The following is a 16,255-nucleotide window of genomic DNA, read 5'->3' on the forward strand; positions in this document are numbered from 1 at the left end:
TTACAGACCCGTAGCACTCACATCCGTAGCCATGAAGTGCTTTGAAAGGCTGGTAATGGCTCCCAGAAACCCTAAACCTATTCCAATTTGCATACCGCCCAAACAGATTCACAGATGATGCAATCTCTATTGCACTCCACACTGCCCTTTCACACCTGGACTAAAGGAACACCTATGTGAGAATGCTATTCATTGATTACAGCTCAGCATTCAACACCATAGTACCCTCAAAGCTCATCACTAAGCTAAGGATCTTGGAACTAAAAATCTCCCTCTGCAACTGGATCCTGGACTTCCTGATGGGCCGCCCCCAGCTGGTGAGGGTAGGTAGGAACACGCTGATCCTCAACACTGGAGCCCCCCAGAGGTGCATGCTCAGTCCCCTCCTGTACTTACTGTTCACCCACGACTGCATGGCCAGGAACGACTCCAACACCATCATTAAGTTTGCAGACGACACAACAGTGGTAGGCCTGATCACCGACAATGACGAGACAGCCTATAGGGAGGAGGTCAGAGACATGGCCGGGTGTTGACAGAATAACAACCTATCTCTCAACGTAACCAAGACTACGGACATGATTGTGGACAACAGGAAAAGGAGGACCGAACACGCCCCCATTCTCTTCGACGGGGCTGTAGTGGAGCAGATTGAAAGCTTCAAGTTCCTTGGTGTCCACATCACCAACAAACTAGAATGGTCCAGACACACCAAGACAGTCGTGAAGAGGGCATGACAAAGCCTATTCCCCTCAGGAAACTAAAAAGATTTGGCATGGGTCCTGAGAGCCTCAAAAGGTTCTACAGCTGCAATATCAAGAGCATCCTGATTGGTTGCATCACTGCCTGGTACGGCAATTGCTTGGCCTCCGACCGCAAGGCACTACAGAGGGTTGTGCGTACGGCCCAGTTCATCACTGGGGCTAAGCTGCCTGCCATCCAGGACCTCTACACCAGGTGGTGTCAGAGGAAGGCCTTAAAAATTGTCAAAGACCCCAGCCACCCCAGTCATAGACTGTTTTCTCTACTACCGCATGGCAAGCGGCACCAGAGTGCCAAGTCTAGGACAAAAAGGCTTTTCAACAGTTTTTACCCCCAAGCCATAAGACCCCTGAACAGGTAATCAAATGGCTACCCGGACTATCTGCATTGTGTGCCAAACCTCTATTTTTCGCTGCTGATACTCTCTGTTTATCATGTATGCATTAACTATACAATCATGTACATACTACCTTAATTGGGCCGACCAACCAATGCTCCCGCACATTGGCTAACCGGACTATCTGTATTGTGTCCCACCACCCCCCATCCCCTCTTTTACGCTACTGCTACTCTCTGTTCATCATATATGCATAGTTACTTTAACCATATCTACATCTACATACTACCTCAATCAGCCTGACTAACCGGTGTCTGTATGTAGCCTCGCTACTTTTATAGCCTTGCTACTGTATATAGTCTTGCTACTGTATATAGCCTTGCCGCTGTTAAGGTCATTCTTGCAGCCGCTCAGTTGCATGCATTGCCCAGAGCCATATATTTAGATGAATACCTACAGTACACTGCACTTGACACATGTTCAGGTTCTCTTGTTTGGATCTTCAGTTGATCCATTGATGCTCCTCTGTGAAAGCATTACTTGAACGAATTGACATGTGCTAGTTTGGTGTTGAGGTGAATTTGGATACTATCAGGATATTGTCAGCAACATCATCTGTCAGGGGTTCTAGAGAACTAACAGGCTGGGGGATAACTGCTTTACCGTGTCAGACAAATCCTTTTTTATATATTTACATATACAGTACCAGTCAAAAGTTTGGACACACCTACTCATTCAAGGGTTTTTCTTTATTTTGACCATTTTCTACACTGTAGAATAATAGTGAAGACATCAAAACTATGAAATAACACATGTGGAATCTTGTAGTAATCAAGAAAGTGTTAAACAAATCAAAATATATTTTATATTTAAGATTCTTCAAAGTAGCCACCCTTTGCCTTGATGACAGCTTTGCAGGCTCTTGGCGTTCTCTCAACCTTTGGTCTGAGAGAGAGGAAAAATATCATGCTTTTTGCGGACTATGATGCTTCCTATTGGATTTATATGGACTAGGAAAGTTCCCTGTCCTTTTCTTTGCGCTACATTAACTCACATTAAAGATTGTACTTATCCATATTATGACTAGCCTATACATGGCCTTTCTCACTGTGTTGCCAGTATCCATGCTATTGTACTACTGTAGGGTGTCTAAAGGTCCATATCATGTCCAACCCATTCTATACCAATGATACCACTGTCTCATCTAGCTGTCTCTACTGGGCGTGGAGCTGCTCCAACGAAGGAAACTAAAGAAAACAGTGTGATTGAAATGAAAATGAATTGTCCCCACCCAGCCCAAAACCAAACACGTCTGTGAATACCACACATACGTCATTGTTGGCAAACAGTCATATGGTGGTGCCCTTGTCTAGGGTACTGTGGCTTTTGTTATGCAGAATGGATTGATAGATACGCAGGGCGACTTGACTGTTGAGCTTGCCAACCGAAACAGACAAGCTCTGATACAGGTAACACTGCAAGGAAAATATCTAGATGCCTGTTTTACTTAAAGAACTGCAGATAATGTCTTACTAAGAACATGTTCAGTGTTGGGCAGAACAAGTAGTGTGAAATCCAGAATCATTTCAGTCCTAATCCAGACCCCTCTCAGATACAATAGTATCCTCTCCAAGAAATAATGGCGTCCCGTTTTGTGTTTCCATTTTCACAGTTTTGTGTAGTGGTGCAATGACGCTAATTTGTGTTTGGATAAATCGCTAAACCAACAAAAGCAGACAGGGACCAGAGTGACTGAAAAGTAGGGCAATTAATGCAACTCAAATAGTGTATTTGGTTGCAAATTACAAAGAAATTGAGACGGCCAGTTCTGTATGACAATTGGAAGAAAGCTGAAAATGAAGATTCCCCAGACCACAATGGAGGATACAATTTAGGACTAATCCATGTGGTCTGTCTGGGTGTCCATCATTCATCTTTTTATCTGTTTGCACAAGTTGCACTTACAGGTATTTGTTAAAGAACTGCAGTCATTTTGACATGCAGATTTCTCCCACAATCTTGCTGGAGTCTTTCTGGTACAATCAGAAATGTGACCCAATAGTGTCATCATGTTCCATGGCACACTAAACTGTTTAGAAAGCCTCAAATTATCAGTCTTTATCAGGGCATTGCCGCCTCTCACTTCCGTCTCATTATCTTCCCCACAGCCTCTGCAAGGTGGATCTCCTGCTGACAGGGCAAGCTTTCCGCTAGTTGCCCACACTTCCCATAATAAAGACCCCCTCCCACCCCAAAACACACACACAGTGCTATACAATCACACACACACACACACACACACACACACACACACACACACACACACACACACACACACACACACACACACACACACACACACACACATCATTGTTTTCCAGAGATACATGCCATTTTGAGCTGGGAAAGGGGTATATGGCTATGATTAATGGTTGGGTGGGCTCCAACAGTAGTCCTGTCTGTTGTAATAATCTGTACTGTCTATTAAGTCCTGTCTGTTGTAATAATATATACTGTCTATTAAGTCTTGTCTGTTGTAATAATATATACTGTCTATTCAGTCCTGTCTGTTGTAATGATGTGTAGTCTCTACTAAATCATGTCTGTTGTAGTAATATATACTCTCTACTAAATCCTGTCTGTTGTAATGTGTACTGTATATTAAGCAATTAATGGGGTTTCACCTTGTGGACTCTGCAACAGGGTCATTTTCCTTAAAGTTTCTTATATCACAGTATGGATGAAATTGCTTAACTTTTTGGAAAACCAAAGGATGTCTAGATTATCAAGTAGACTTTGCCTTTATGAATGAGTTCATTGTGTCCCTGCTCCCAGTGTAACCAGGGTGACTTCAGGACATTCACTTGGAGTTGGAGGCTCCCAGTGTAACCAGGGTGACTTCAGGACATTCACTTGGGAGTTGGATGCTCCCAGTGTAACCAGGGTGACTTCAGGACATTCATTTTGGAGTTGGATGCTCCCAGTGTAACCAGGGTGACTTCAGGACATTCACTTGGGAGTTGGATGCTCCCAGTGTAACCAGGGTGACTTCAGGACATTCACTTGGGAGTTGGATGCTCCCAGTGTAACCATGGTGACTTCAGGACATTCACATGGGAGTTGGATGCTCCCAGTGTAACCAGGGTGACTTCAGGACATTCATTTTGGAGTTGGATGCTCCCAGTGTAACCAGGGTGACTTCAGGACATTCACTTGGGAGTTGGATGCTCCCAGTGTAACCAGGGTGACTTCAGGACATTCAGTTGGATGCTCCCATAAGGAATGCCTTGTTCCCCTCTATGCCCACTATGTGTTTCCATTTTCACTGGGGTCATGTCCCTATCCCTTTGTCTCCAGTCCTACATCCCACCTCCCCTCCCTGTTGCTGACCTTCTGTTCTGGGCACTGACTGTCTGGACTAGGTCTCTCACTCTCTCTATATCTATATCTATATATATACATATGTATATATATATATATATACATACATACACACACACACACACACACACACACACACACACACACACACACACACACACACACACACACACACACACACACACACACACACACACACACACACACACACACACACACACACACACACACACACAAGGGAATCCCCTCAGACACTTACACTGATTAGCACTAGTTTATGCCTCTGATTGAAGCAGAGTGGTGTGGGTGTGTGCTGTGGGCAGCCATACTACAAAGATCTAGATACCATATAGAAAAAGTAGGTATCCCAACTCCAGTCTTCCCCCCTCTACTTCAACAGGCTCTCTGCTCTTTTCCTTAGGCTATTACCCTCCCCTCACCCCCGTCTGTTCCTCTCATACTGTGATTCCTTACTCTGTTATTGATGTGAGGGGGGCTGACAGGAGAAGCTGGTAAAGAAAAGCCTGGGCCCAGTTTTTCAAAAGTTATCTACCTGTATTTCGCCTATCGGATAGGTTGCATATAAATACAACGAATAGAACAGGCAAATATTTTTTCACTTGTTTGGGACTCCTGTTCTATTCATTCTATTTCTATGCATTTCATTCACTCCAATAAAACTGAGCCCTGGCGTATTGTCCTAAGCTGTACTCCGCACGCTACCGCTGGGATTTATCTGTGTCGGATGTATAAGACAGGGGAATAATGGAAGTGTGTCTGTGTGATGGGCATATGGGCACTGTATGGCGGATGGGTGTACATATACAGTATGTTGGCTGTTACGCCTGTATTGAGAGAGCACATGGAACATGTTTTCTTTGAGGATATATTTCTTAAGGATGTGTGTGTATGGCAGTTGTGTGTTAAACTACAAAGTGGGGAGGTATATTCTGAGTGTGGAAGATGTGTTTGTAAATCTGGACATAGCGGGTTGGGGTAATAAGGCTGGGGAATGTATGGTATGTATAAGTCATTTTGTATGTGAATGGATTATGCCTATCAAGGCCATGTATCTAATTTAATAAGTTATTTTTACAAACATTTACAAATGTGTGTGGTATCCATTAGCTTAGGTATTTTTTGTTTTTTTTTGTATTCTGAAATGTAACCTTTATTTAACTAGGCAAGTCAGTTAAGAACAAATTCTTATTTACAATGACGGCCTACCAGGGAACAGTGGGTTAACTGCCTTGTTCAGGGGCAGAACAACTGACTTTTACCTTGTCAGCTCGGGGATTCGATCCAACAACCTTTCGGTTACTGGCCCAACGCTCTAACCACTAGGTTGCCTTCCGTCAAATCCATGGCTTCTGTTCTCCTTTCCCTATTGCTTACACAGTGTAAGTGTAACTTTCAACATGAATCTCATACATTTCTCAAGGATGTCATGTACTTGGACTGTTCAATATTCATAGAAAATATACCTGGTCTATAGTGTTTCCTTGCAACAATTCCTCACAGAGATACATCTCAATTGTCTGAAGGACCTTCCTCCCCTTGACCTTCCTTCCCTTGACCTACCTTCCCTTGTATCCTTGCTTCCTTTTCGTTATATTCACTTACAGAAATAACCAGACAGGTGAATGCAAATTTCCCTATTTAATAGCAAGTATAGATGTGCTATGGAGTGTGTTCACAGCACTAGCAATATGCAAATGCACAATTCACAAGTTAACAAATTCCACATGAAAACAGAAAGATGTGTTTGCTCTGTCTGAAAGGAGGCCTTTTTTTCAATACCCCCGCTCTCTGTGAAAGGGTAGCCTATATCAGTCACACAGGATGGCAGTTCTGGTCCTGCCCAGTTATCTGCCCACACCCTGGCAAGGCCTGGCACATGGCATAGACTTTGACCTTTTAGCTTTATCACTGCGTCTCAGAAGGAAAAGAAAAGTAAAGGAATGATAGAAGCAAGACTTCATCCTGTCTGTCTTTCCATGGAGACTTCATCCTGTCCGTCTTTCCATGGAGACTTCCACCTGTCGGTCTTTCCACGGAGACTTCATCCTGTCAGTCTTTCCACAGAGACTTCATTCTCTCGGTCTTTCCACGGAGACTTCATCCTGTCTGTCTTTCCATGGAGACTTCATCCTGTCCGTCTTTCCATGGAGACTTCCACCTGTCGGTCTTTCCACGGAGACTTCATCCTGTCTGTCTTTCCATGGAGACTTCATCCTGTCCGTCAATCCACGGAGACTTCCACCTGTCGGTCTTTCCACGGAGACTTCATCCTGTCGGTCTTTCCACGGAGACTTCATCCTGTCTGTCTTTCCATGGAGACTTCATCCTGTCCGTCTTTCCACGGAGACTTCCACCTGTCGGTCTTTCCACGGAGACTTCATCCTCTCGGTCTTTCCACGGAGACTTCATCCTCTCGGTCTTTCCACGGAGACTTCATCCTGTCTGTCTTTCCATGGAGACTTCATCCTGTCCGTCTTTCCATGGAGACTTCCACCTGTCGGTCTTTCCACGGAGACTTCATCCTGTCTGTCTTTCCATGGAGACTTCCACCTGTCGGTCTTTCCACGGAGACTTCATCCTGTCGGTCTTTCCACGGAGACTTCATCCTGTCCGTCTTTCCACAGAGACTTCATCCTGTCCGTCTTTCCACGGAGACTTCATCCTGTCCGTCTTTCCACGGAGACTTCATCCTGTCCGTCTTTCCATGGAGACTTCCACCTGTCGGTCTTTCCACGGAGACTTCATCCTGTCGGTCTTTCCACAGAGACTTCATCCTGTCCGTCTTTCTGCACCTCTTCTAGTATAATACGATGTGGTGATCCTTTGGTGATTTTCTGAGATGGAGAAATCAACAGTTCCTGAAAGAATGGCTGTTCTGCTCAACAAGTCTGAAATATGTTTTGTTTTTCACGGTGTGCATCACACACACACACACACACACACACACACACACACACACACACACACACACACACACACACACACACACACACACACACACACACTGAGTACGTTTACATGCACAGTAATAATTTGATATTAAACTGATTATGCCAGTAGGCAGATTATGCAATAGTCATGTAAACACCTTACTCTGCTTATCTTAATTGGCATAAGGTCAAAATCAAAGTAAACTTACGCCGATTAAAACACCTGGTTTTCAGGGCAGTCTTTCGAATTATTAGGACATATAAACACCTTAATCGTTGTTCCAGCAGTGTATTTGATCTGCTCATGTGTTGACGCCAGCCGGACGAGCCTCCCTCTAGCGTGAGTGAAGTGAATTCAGAACAACTGAATGTATGCATCTTAGAAGTAGTTTTCACATACAAGCTTTATATGTCCCAAAAATAACATGGTTGCTGCGGTAGAACGTTTAGTTTGCTTGGTGATTTTCGGCATTGATCAGAGTGCCATCAGGTAACCTGATTTCAGATGTGTCCATGTAAACAGGATTATTAAGGAAATCGTTCTTCCAAAGCATGTAAACGTTTTAATTTGAACTATTATATTCATCTGACTTTTCACAACAATCACATTATGTAACCATACTCATTGTTTGCATTAGTCCTGTGATCTTTTGTCTCAAAATGTCTTAGATGGAGCCGGCCCTAGTTCATAAACAGGTTATTTATGGCCCCTGCTAACAGAGCTTCTTACCCTCCAGGCCTCCCTCTCTCTACCAGGACAGGGGTCCCAGGACGTCCAGTGACCTGGCCCCCAGGGCTTTAAACACCCACTCACAGGACAATATGGACCCAACATAGCCTAAACACATTACATTGGTCAATGGCAAGAAGGACTTGTGTCAAGGAAACAGTTTGTCGTCAGAATGAGAGGGAGCAGAGAAACAAATGTGCACATAATGATCTTCAAAATATAATGAGCTGCAAAACCAACTGAATACAAGAGGCCCAGAACAGGAGTAGCCAAGCTGCAGTCGACTTCAGGGCTCACTCTGACTTGTCAGCAATGCTCAGCGTGTTAGTGTACACAAGGGTTATAGTTTACCCCATGCTATTATGACCTCTTCTACTCCCCTAACCTATCATTATAGTGATAAATGAAACAGCACATCTTACAGGCAGAGTAATGTGAACCAGGGTTGAACCACGGGGTCACAGAGATGTACTGTACATTACAGTATAGATAGACTGACCTGTGATTAGCCACACTGAGCTGACTGACACGCTGCCCTGGCACGGGGGTGAAGGGGGAGATCTGACGAAAGAAGTGAAGGGGGTTAGAGGTAAAGTAAGAACAAAGCCTTAAGTGTTAGTCAGTGTGACACATCATTCCCTGAACACACGTACACTTTCTAAACCTTTGCTCAGATTCACCTTTGCGCGTTCAGACATGTAACGGTCACTCACACAGACCTGTGTACAAACACCCTCTAGTTAAACAGCTCTCTCATTTGAAACTCTGCAAATTACTTTTATCATCTCTTATTAAGCACGCCTACAGTTTCATAGACTCTCAGGCTGTGGGGCTCAGCCTGCATAGGATCAGTCAGTAACATCTTCATTTTGGTCTTATTTTTACGAGGTTGGAAAGCTGTCTTTCAATATAACCTGGGTGGTCTCCTCTGAATCCTGAAGCCATTAGTGCATTGTTAAAGTGCTGATTTACATGGCCATGTCGTAATCAGCCCTCGTTGTTGGGGCTCTTTCACAGCCGTTACATCGGCTGTTTGGCAACACCAAGGCCGATGGCAGCGCTTAGGTTAGCAATCACACAAAACAATGACAGGGAGTCTGAGGGGGGTTTAATGTGCATTGTGTTGTCATGTTTTTGAGTGTTGAAAGTTATATAGTTAGTGAACAATAACATATTATGCTGTATATTGAAAACAGAAGAGCATAACTTTGTTTATTGAGAAATGAATGAGGCAGAGCTGTATAAAGGGCCCTATTCGGCAAGCCAAAGTATTGAATAACATATAAACTAAATCAGTGATCTCCAAACACAATGAAATCCTTACAGGAATTAAACATTGATTTTAGTACCATGAAATACAAACACTGGTGGAAAGAAATGTCAAATATTGGACAACAGTTTGTCCAAAATTGAAATTACTTGCAGAAGTCAGAATAAACTAGCATTGTGCAAGTTATTTAAATACTGTATAAGAGTGAACTAGCATTGTGCAAGTTATTTAAATACTGTATAAGAGTGAACTAGCATTGTGCAAGTTATTTAAATACTGTATAAGAGTGAACTAGCATGGTCTAGTCACAGTAAGAATGAGGAACACTGTGCACATATAACTTCTCACAAACTTGTGTTCAGATTTCCTTCATTTTACTGTGACTGGGCCTGAGTATTTTCTGAAAAGTGTGGTGTGGAGGTGTCGTCTGATTTCTGCTTGTGTTTTCTTCTTCTTTGTGAGAGAGAATACACGGGGAGAAAGAGACCAACAGAGAGCAGGAAGGGAAACATAGTGAGAACGGTGATGATGAGGAGTGTCTACTTTGACACGATCAGGTTCACCGTGCCAGGAGAAAACAGCTGTGTGGCCTGCCAGGACAACTCTGGCCTAGACAAAAATTACAAGCATTTAATGAGAGCTTTTGAAGACGCCAGCCTTTATTACAGTGGGTCAACGACCCCAACACAGCCCAGAAAAGATTTAGCACCTCACTACCTTCTGGTTTCCCAACTCATCATGAGGCATTGCATCCTCTTTCTCTATGGGGGATTTGGACCTGAGGTATGCATACGTAAAATTAACTTAATTCCTTTTTTTACACACGTCCCTCTTGAATTTAAGTATGTGGAAATGCATGTATTAATTCTCTCATAGTTCCACCACCTTTAAACGTGAGGAAACTATGAATAAGGTCCAGCAACCTATCGGTTCCAAGTGGAAAAACATCAACTTTCTTTTTTCTGATAGAAATAACACCATTCTCCATGCACTGTAATTTATAACTTGATAAGAGCTATTAATAAGACCTAGGTAAATGATTCATCTGTTTGGATAAGGGGATTGTAAATATAAAATTACACTTGTTTTAGATCTATTTTAACTTGTAGTCGGTGGAAACAAATGTGAAACCAGTCATATCACACACACACACACACACACACACACACACACACACACACACACACACACACACACACACACACACACACACACACACACACACACACACACACACACACACACACACACACACACACACACACACACACACACACACATACATTCATGCTACACACACATCACAACTGCTGCTACCAGACTCTTATTTACTAAAGATTACGTGCAGGAGCTTGCAGGGATTTGTAGTTTTACATGATGTCTACTTTGATGCTAATTAGCATTTATGAATCTGAGAGTAAATAGAGGCGAATAAATTGATAAAAGTCACCTTGTCCGCGAGAGATTTACATGGTTATCAAAACGTCATGCCATGGTAAGGATACACGAAACACAGCCCTTTAAGTGTTTTTAAAATTCCCTATGGGAAAAGTGAATGGTAGAAAAACGATTGGAAACTTTTCCCTGTTTGACCGCTAGGTTTTATGGGTATTATGACACCTCCACCGTAGGGCTCTATATCGTGAAAAATGTAATGTAAACCAAAATTAGCTTTTTGGTCTTAATTTAAGGTTAGGGTTAGTGCATAAGGTTAGCATTGTGGTTAAGTTTAGGGTTAGATTTAAGGTTAGGGTTAGAGAAAATCCAATTTTAAGAAGATAAAATGCAGAAATAGGTTGGGTTTATGACTTTGTGGCTGTGAGGCCTGAGTTTCCCACTTGGAAAGTATCAAAATCAACCAATAGGAAGCTCTACGCAAATAACTTAATTTTAACTCAGAGGTTCAGATTTTCCAACTTGAATACACTATCTGGCAAGCCAAAATAGTTATAGAGTTAGCACGGTGAACTTGCAAGCACCCCTTTTGAGCAAGCTCTATCCTCAAGATTGACCTCTCTTCTTTAATCTTCTAATCATATTAAATCAAAGTTTGTCACGTAAGCCGACTACAACAGTGAAATGCCTACTTACAGGCTCTAACCAATAGTGCACAAATGGTATTAGATGAACAATAGGTAAGTAAAGAAATAAATAACAACAGTAAAAAGACAGTGAAAAATAACAGCAGCGAGGCTATAAAAGTAGCGAGGCTACATACAGCCACCGGTTAGTCGGGCTGATTGAGGTAGTATGTACATGTAGATATGGTTAAAGTGACTATGCATATATGATGAACAGAGAGTAGCAGTAGCGTAAAAGAGGGGTTGGCGGGTGGTGGGTTGCGGGACACAATGCAGATAGATCGGTTAGCCAATGTGCGGGAGCAGTGGTTGGTGCTCCTGCATGTATGTACATGAACGTATAGTTAAAGTGACTATGCATATATGATAAACAGAGAGTAGCAGCAGCAGCGTAAAAGAGAGGTTGGGCACACAATGCAGATAGTCCGGGTAGCCATTTGATTACCTGTTCAGGAGTCTTATGGCTTGGGGGTAAAAACTTTTGAAAAGCCTTTTTGTCCTAGACTTGGCACTCCGGTACCGCTTGCCATGTGGTAGTAGAGAAAACAGTCTATGACTGGGGTGGCTGGGGTCTTTGACAATTTTTAGGGCCTTCCTCTGACACCACCTGGTGTAGAGGTCCTGGATGGCAGGCAGCTTAGCCCCAGTGATGAACAGGGCCGTACGCACTACTCTCTGTAGTGCCTTGTGGTCGGAGGCCAAGCAATTGCCGTACCAGGCAGTGATGCAACCATGCTCTCGATGTTGCTTTCAATCTGCTCCACTACAGCCCCATCGATGAGAAAGGGGCGTGCTCGGTCCTCCTTTTCCTGTTCTCCACAATCATTTGGAGTCGTTCCTGGCCATGCAGTCGTGGGTGAACATGAAGTACAGGAGGGGACTGAGCACGCACCTCTGGGGGGCTCCAGTGTTGAGGATCAGCGTGTTCCTACCTACCCTCACCAGCTGGGGGCGGCCCATCAGGAAGTCCAGGATCCAGTTGCAGAGGCAGATGTTTAGTTCCAAGATCCTTAGCTTAGTGATGAGCTTTGTGGGTACTATGGTGTTGAACGCTGAGTTGTAGTCAATGAATAGCATTCTCACATAGGTGTCCTTTAGTCCAGGTGGGAAAGGACAGTGTGGAGTGCAATAGAGATGGCATCATCTGTGAATCTTTTTGGGCGGTATGCAATTTGGAATGGGTCTAGGGTTTCTGGGATAATGGTGTTAATGTGAGCCATTACCAGCCTTTCAAAGCACTTCATGGCTACGGATGTGAGTGCTACAGGTCTGTAGTCATTTAGGCAGGTTGCCTTTGTGTTCTTGGGCACAGGAACTATGGTGGTCTGCTTGAAACATTTTGGTGTTAAAGACTCAATCAGGGACATGTTGAAAATGTCAGTGTAGACACCTGCCTGTTGGCCAGCACATGCCCGGAGCACAGGTCCTGGTAATCCATCTGGCCCGCAGCCTTGTGAATGTTGACCTGTTTAAAGGTCTTACTCACGTTGGCTATGGAGATTGTGATCACACAGTCGTCTTGAACAGCTAATGCTCTCATACATGCCTGAGTGTTGCTTGCCTCGAAGCGAGTATAGAAGTGATTTAGCTCGTCTGGTAGGCTCTTGTCACGGAGCAGCTCGCGGCTGTGCTTCCCTTTGTAATAGTTTGCAAGCCCTGCCACATAAGATGAGCATCGGAGCCGGTGTAGTATGATTCAATCTTAGCCCTATGTTGACGCTTTGCTTGTTTGATGGTTCGTCGCAGGGCTTAGCAGGATTTCTTATAAGCTTCCATCACCTTGTCTTATAAGAGTCCCGCACCTTGAAAGCGGCAGCTCTACCCTTTAGCTCAGTGCGAATGTTCCCTGTAATCCATGGTTTCTGGTTGGGGTGTGTACGTACAGTCACTATGGGGACGACGTCCTCGATGCACTTATTGATAAAGCCAGTGACTGATGTGGTGTACTCCTCAATGCCATCGGAAGAATCCCGGAACATGTTCCAGTCTGTGATCACAAAACAGTCCTGTAGTTTAGCATCTGCTTCATCTGACCACTTTTTTATAGACCGAGTTACTGTTGATTCCTGCTTTAATTGCTGCTTGTAAGCAGGAATCAGGAGGATAGAGTTGTGGTTGGATTTACCAAATAGACGGCGAAGGAGAGCTTTGTACGCGTCTCTGTGTGTGATGTACAGGTGATCTAGAATTATTTTCCCTGTGGTTGCACATTTAACATTTTAATAGAAATTGGGTAGAACTGATTTAAGTTTCCCTGCATTAAAGTCTCCGGCCACAAGGAGCGCCGCCTTTATGTGAGTGGTTTCCTGTTGGCTTATTTCCTTATACAGCTGACTGAGTGCGGTCTTAGTGCCAGCATCTGTCTGTGGTGGTAAATAAACTGCCATGAAAAGTATAGCCGAAAACTCTCTAGGCAAGTAGTGTGGCCTGCAATTTATCACAATATACTCTACTTCAGGCGAGCAAAATCTAGAGACTTCCTCAAATTTCGTGCATGAGCTGTTGTTTACAAATATGCACAACCCCCCCCATCTTACATCTAATTTTTTGTCCAATGATTGCACATTGGCGAGTAATATTGACAGTAAAGGCAGCTTTTCCACTCGCTTTCTGAAGATCCTCACGAGGCATCCCACTCTGTGTCCTCTGTACCTGCATCTCTTCCTCTTGCAAATATCTGGGATGTTGGCCTTGTCGGGTGTTAGGAGAATGTCCTGTGCATCCTGCTTGTTGAATTAAAAAATATTTGTTTAATCTGAGGTGAGTGATCACTGTCTTGATATCCAGAAGCTCTTTTTTTGCCATTAGATACGGGTAAGAACAGCCTCAATTAATTTGTTGCATTTGATACCATTCCATTTATTCCATTCCATACCTTAGAATGAGCCCACCCTCCTATACTGTAGCTCCTCCCACCAGCCTTCTCTGGTTTTCTACCTACCAAATGTTATCATGAAATAATGTTTGATAGCTTGAGGGAACATTACATAAACCTAGCTACGTTTAATGGTGAAATATTGGGAATCTATCTATCTATCTATCTATCTATCTATCTATCTATCTATCTATCTATCTATCTAGCTATCTAAATATTAATATCTGTTCGCTACCTAACGTTAACCGTAACCTCGTCCCAAGGCTCAATTCCTTCCGCATCTGGTGGATGCATCCTTGTTGCATTATTGCTAGCTGACCTTCTAATCTCTGACCTTCCTTGACCCTGTCATTTTCCTTGCCCTCATCAATGATGCTTCACATGAAGCTGCCAACCGTGTCACAATATGACATGAATCTGCTTGAAACCACGAAACTTCAGCAACCATCATCAATGCAGAGGGAACTGGATGATCTCAGCACCTGGACCGCTACCAATGACATGCTTCTCAATGAGAATAAATGTGTAGTGATGCATGTCATCTTCTCTGAAAACCCAGCCTGCACCACCCCCTCTTCACCCCCTGTCATAGACATCAAAGTTCGGGGTGCTGGGTCTCACTGTCCAGCAGGACCTGCGCTGGAGCAGCCAGGTTGACACCATGACCACAAGTACCAGCAGGAAGCAGTTCAAGCGCATTAAGCACTTCTCTGTCACCACAGCAGACCTACTGTACATCTACATCTGCTTCGTATAACCAGTTCTGGAATATGTTGTCCCTGGCACCCTGGCCTCACTCAAACCCTGACTACTCAGTTGTTTTGCTAGTTTAGGATTTTACCATTTGTTCATTATTTATGATTGATTTTATAATTGTAAGTATATGTACAATTCAGTCTATGACTGCGAGAAACCAATATAAGGTACTACTAGCCATGGCCTAACTACCTAACATAGCTAGCTAGCTAATTCATCTAGCAAGCGCCATCCGGTATTTGGACCACTTCATAGAGAAGGAAAGAGTGACTGAGAGAGAGGGTGGAGCTGTGCGTTATGTCATTCAGTTAGCTACTCCAGCCACCTTGACCTCAACAACATCACAATCTTTGACAACATATTAGCTAGCATAACTCAATTGATGTGATTGAGTTACTACTGCAGCTACATTTCCACTTTGTTATAGCTACATGCACTAGTAAGGACCGTCACAGGTCACTTTGCCATACAGATTTTAAAGGTGCTTTTTTGGATGCCTATAGGTTAGTCGATATGACCCAGACAAGTGCCCATTTGTAGGAGGGTGAAAGATGGGAGATGGCTAGCCAGAAGCAGAGACAGCCCCCCTCAAGCTGACAGGTTTATAAGGAACACTCACTATACCACCAGTCTGTATCCTTCAGGAAACAACAGCAGACACACAGCGGGCTACCTCATTACCTGAGAGAGTGAAGCTTAGAAGTGTGTTCAACATGTTATAGAAAGAGAGGGAAATGCAGTAAACCAACTCCCACCCTGTCTCTGTTTGATGACCTCACCTTGGCACCATTTGATGACTTATTTTCTCTCTGTCTATGCGCTCAGATCAATGGATGTTCACTGTGTGCATGTACAGGCATTCCTGTGTTATTAACCACCTCTCTGTCTGTTTCTGTCTGTTTCTCTCTCTCCCTCTACTTTCCCAACCATCTCTCTATGTGTAGGTGAACATGGGTGCAGTGGAGCTGCACCCTGCCCCTGTGGATCTCAACAGGGAGATGATAGCCCACACTCTGGAGCACAGCGCTGACCTGGAGGCAGAGAACAGACGGCTGCAGGAGAAGAATCAGACACTCCGGCAGGAGCGACAGCACCTCCTTGCAGAGTAAGGA

The 16,255-nt window shown here is 43.8% G+C and overlaps 1 protein-coding gene across 4 annotated transcripts in view; it reads left to right on the forward strand.

Moving 5' to 3' along the window:
* The window catches only part of LOC118375015 (DNA repair protein XRCC4-like), a 53,636-nt gene that overhangs the window by 15,866 nt on the left and 21,515 nt on the right, over positions 1-16,255 (forward strand). For all 4 annotated transcript variants that reach the window (XR_004823715.2, XR_008063791.1, XM_052461212.1 and 1 more), the window contains exon 4: positions 16,088-16,248. Coding sequence is in view for 2 of the 4 variants with exons in the window: in XM_052461212.1 (XP_052317172.1) it covers positions 16,088-16,248 (161 nt within the window). In the remaining 2 variants the exon portion in view is untranslated. The remainder of the gene's footprint in view (positions 1-16,087; positions 16,249-16,255) is intronic.

Source organism: Oncorhynchus keta, chromosome 14 (assembly GCF_023373465.1).
Source record: "Oncorhynchus keta strain PuntledgeMale-10-30-2019 chromosome 14, Oket_V2, whole genome shotgun sequence".
Classification (NCBI taxonomy): domain Eukaryota; kingdom Metazoa; phylum Chordata; class Actinopteri; order Salmoniformes; family Salmonidae; genus Oncorhynchus; species Oncorhynchus keta.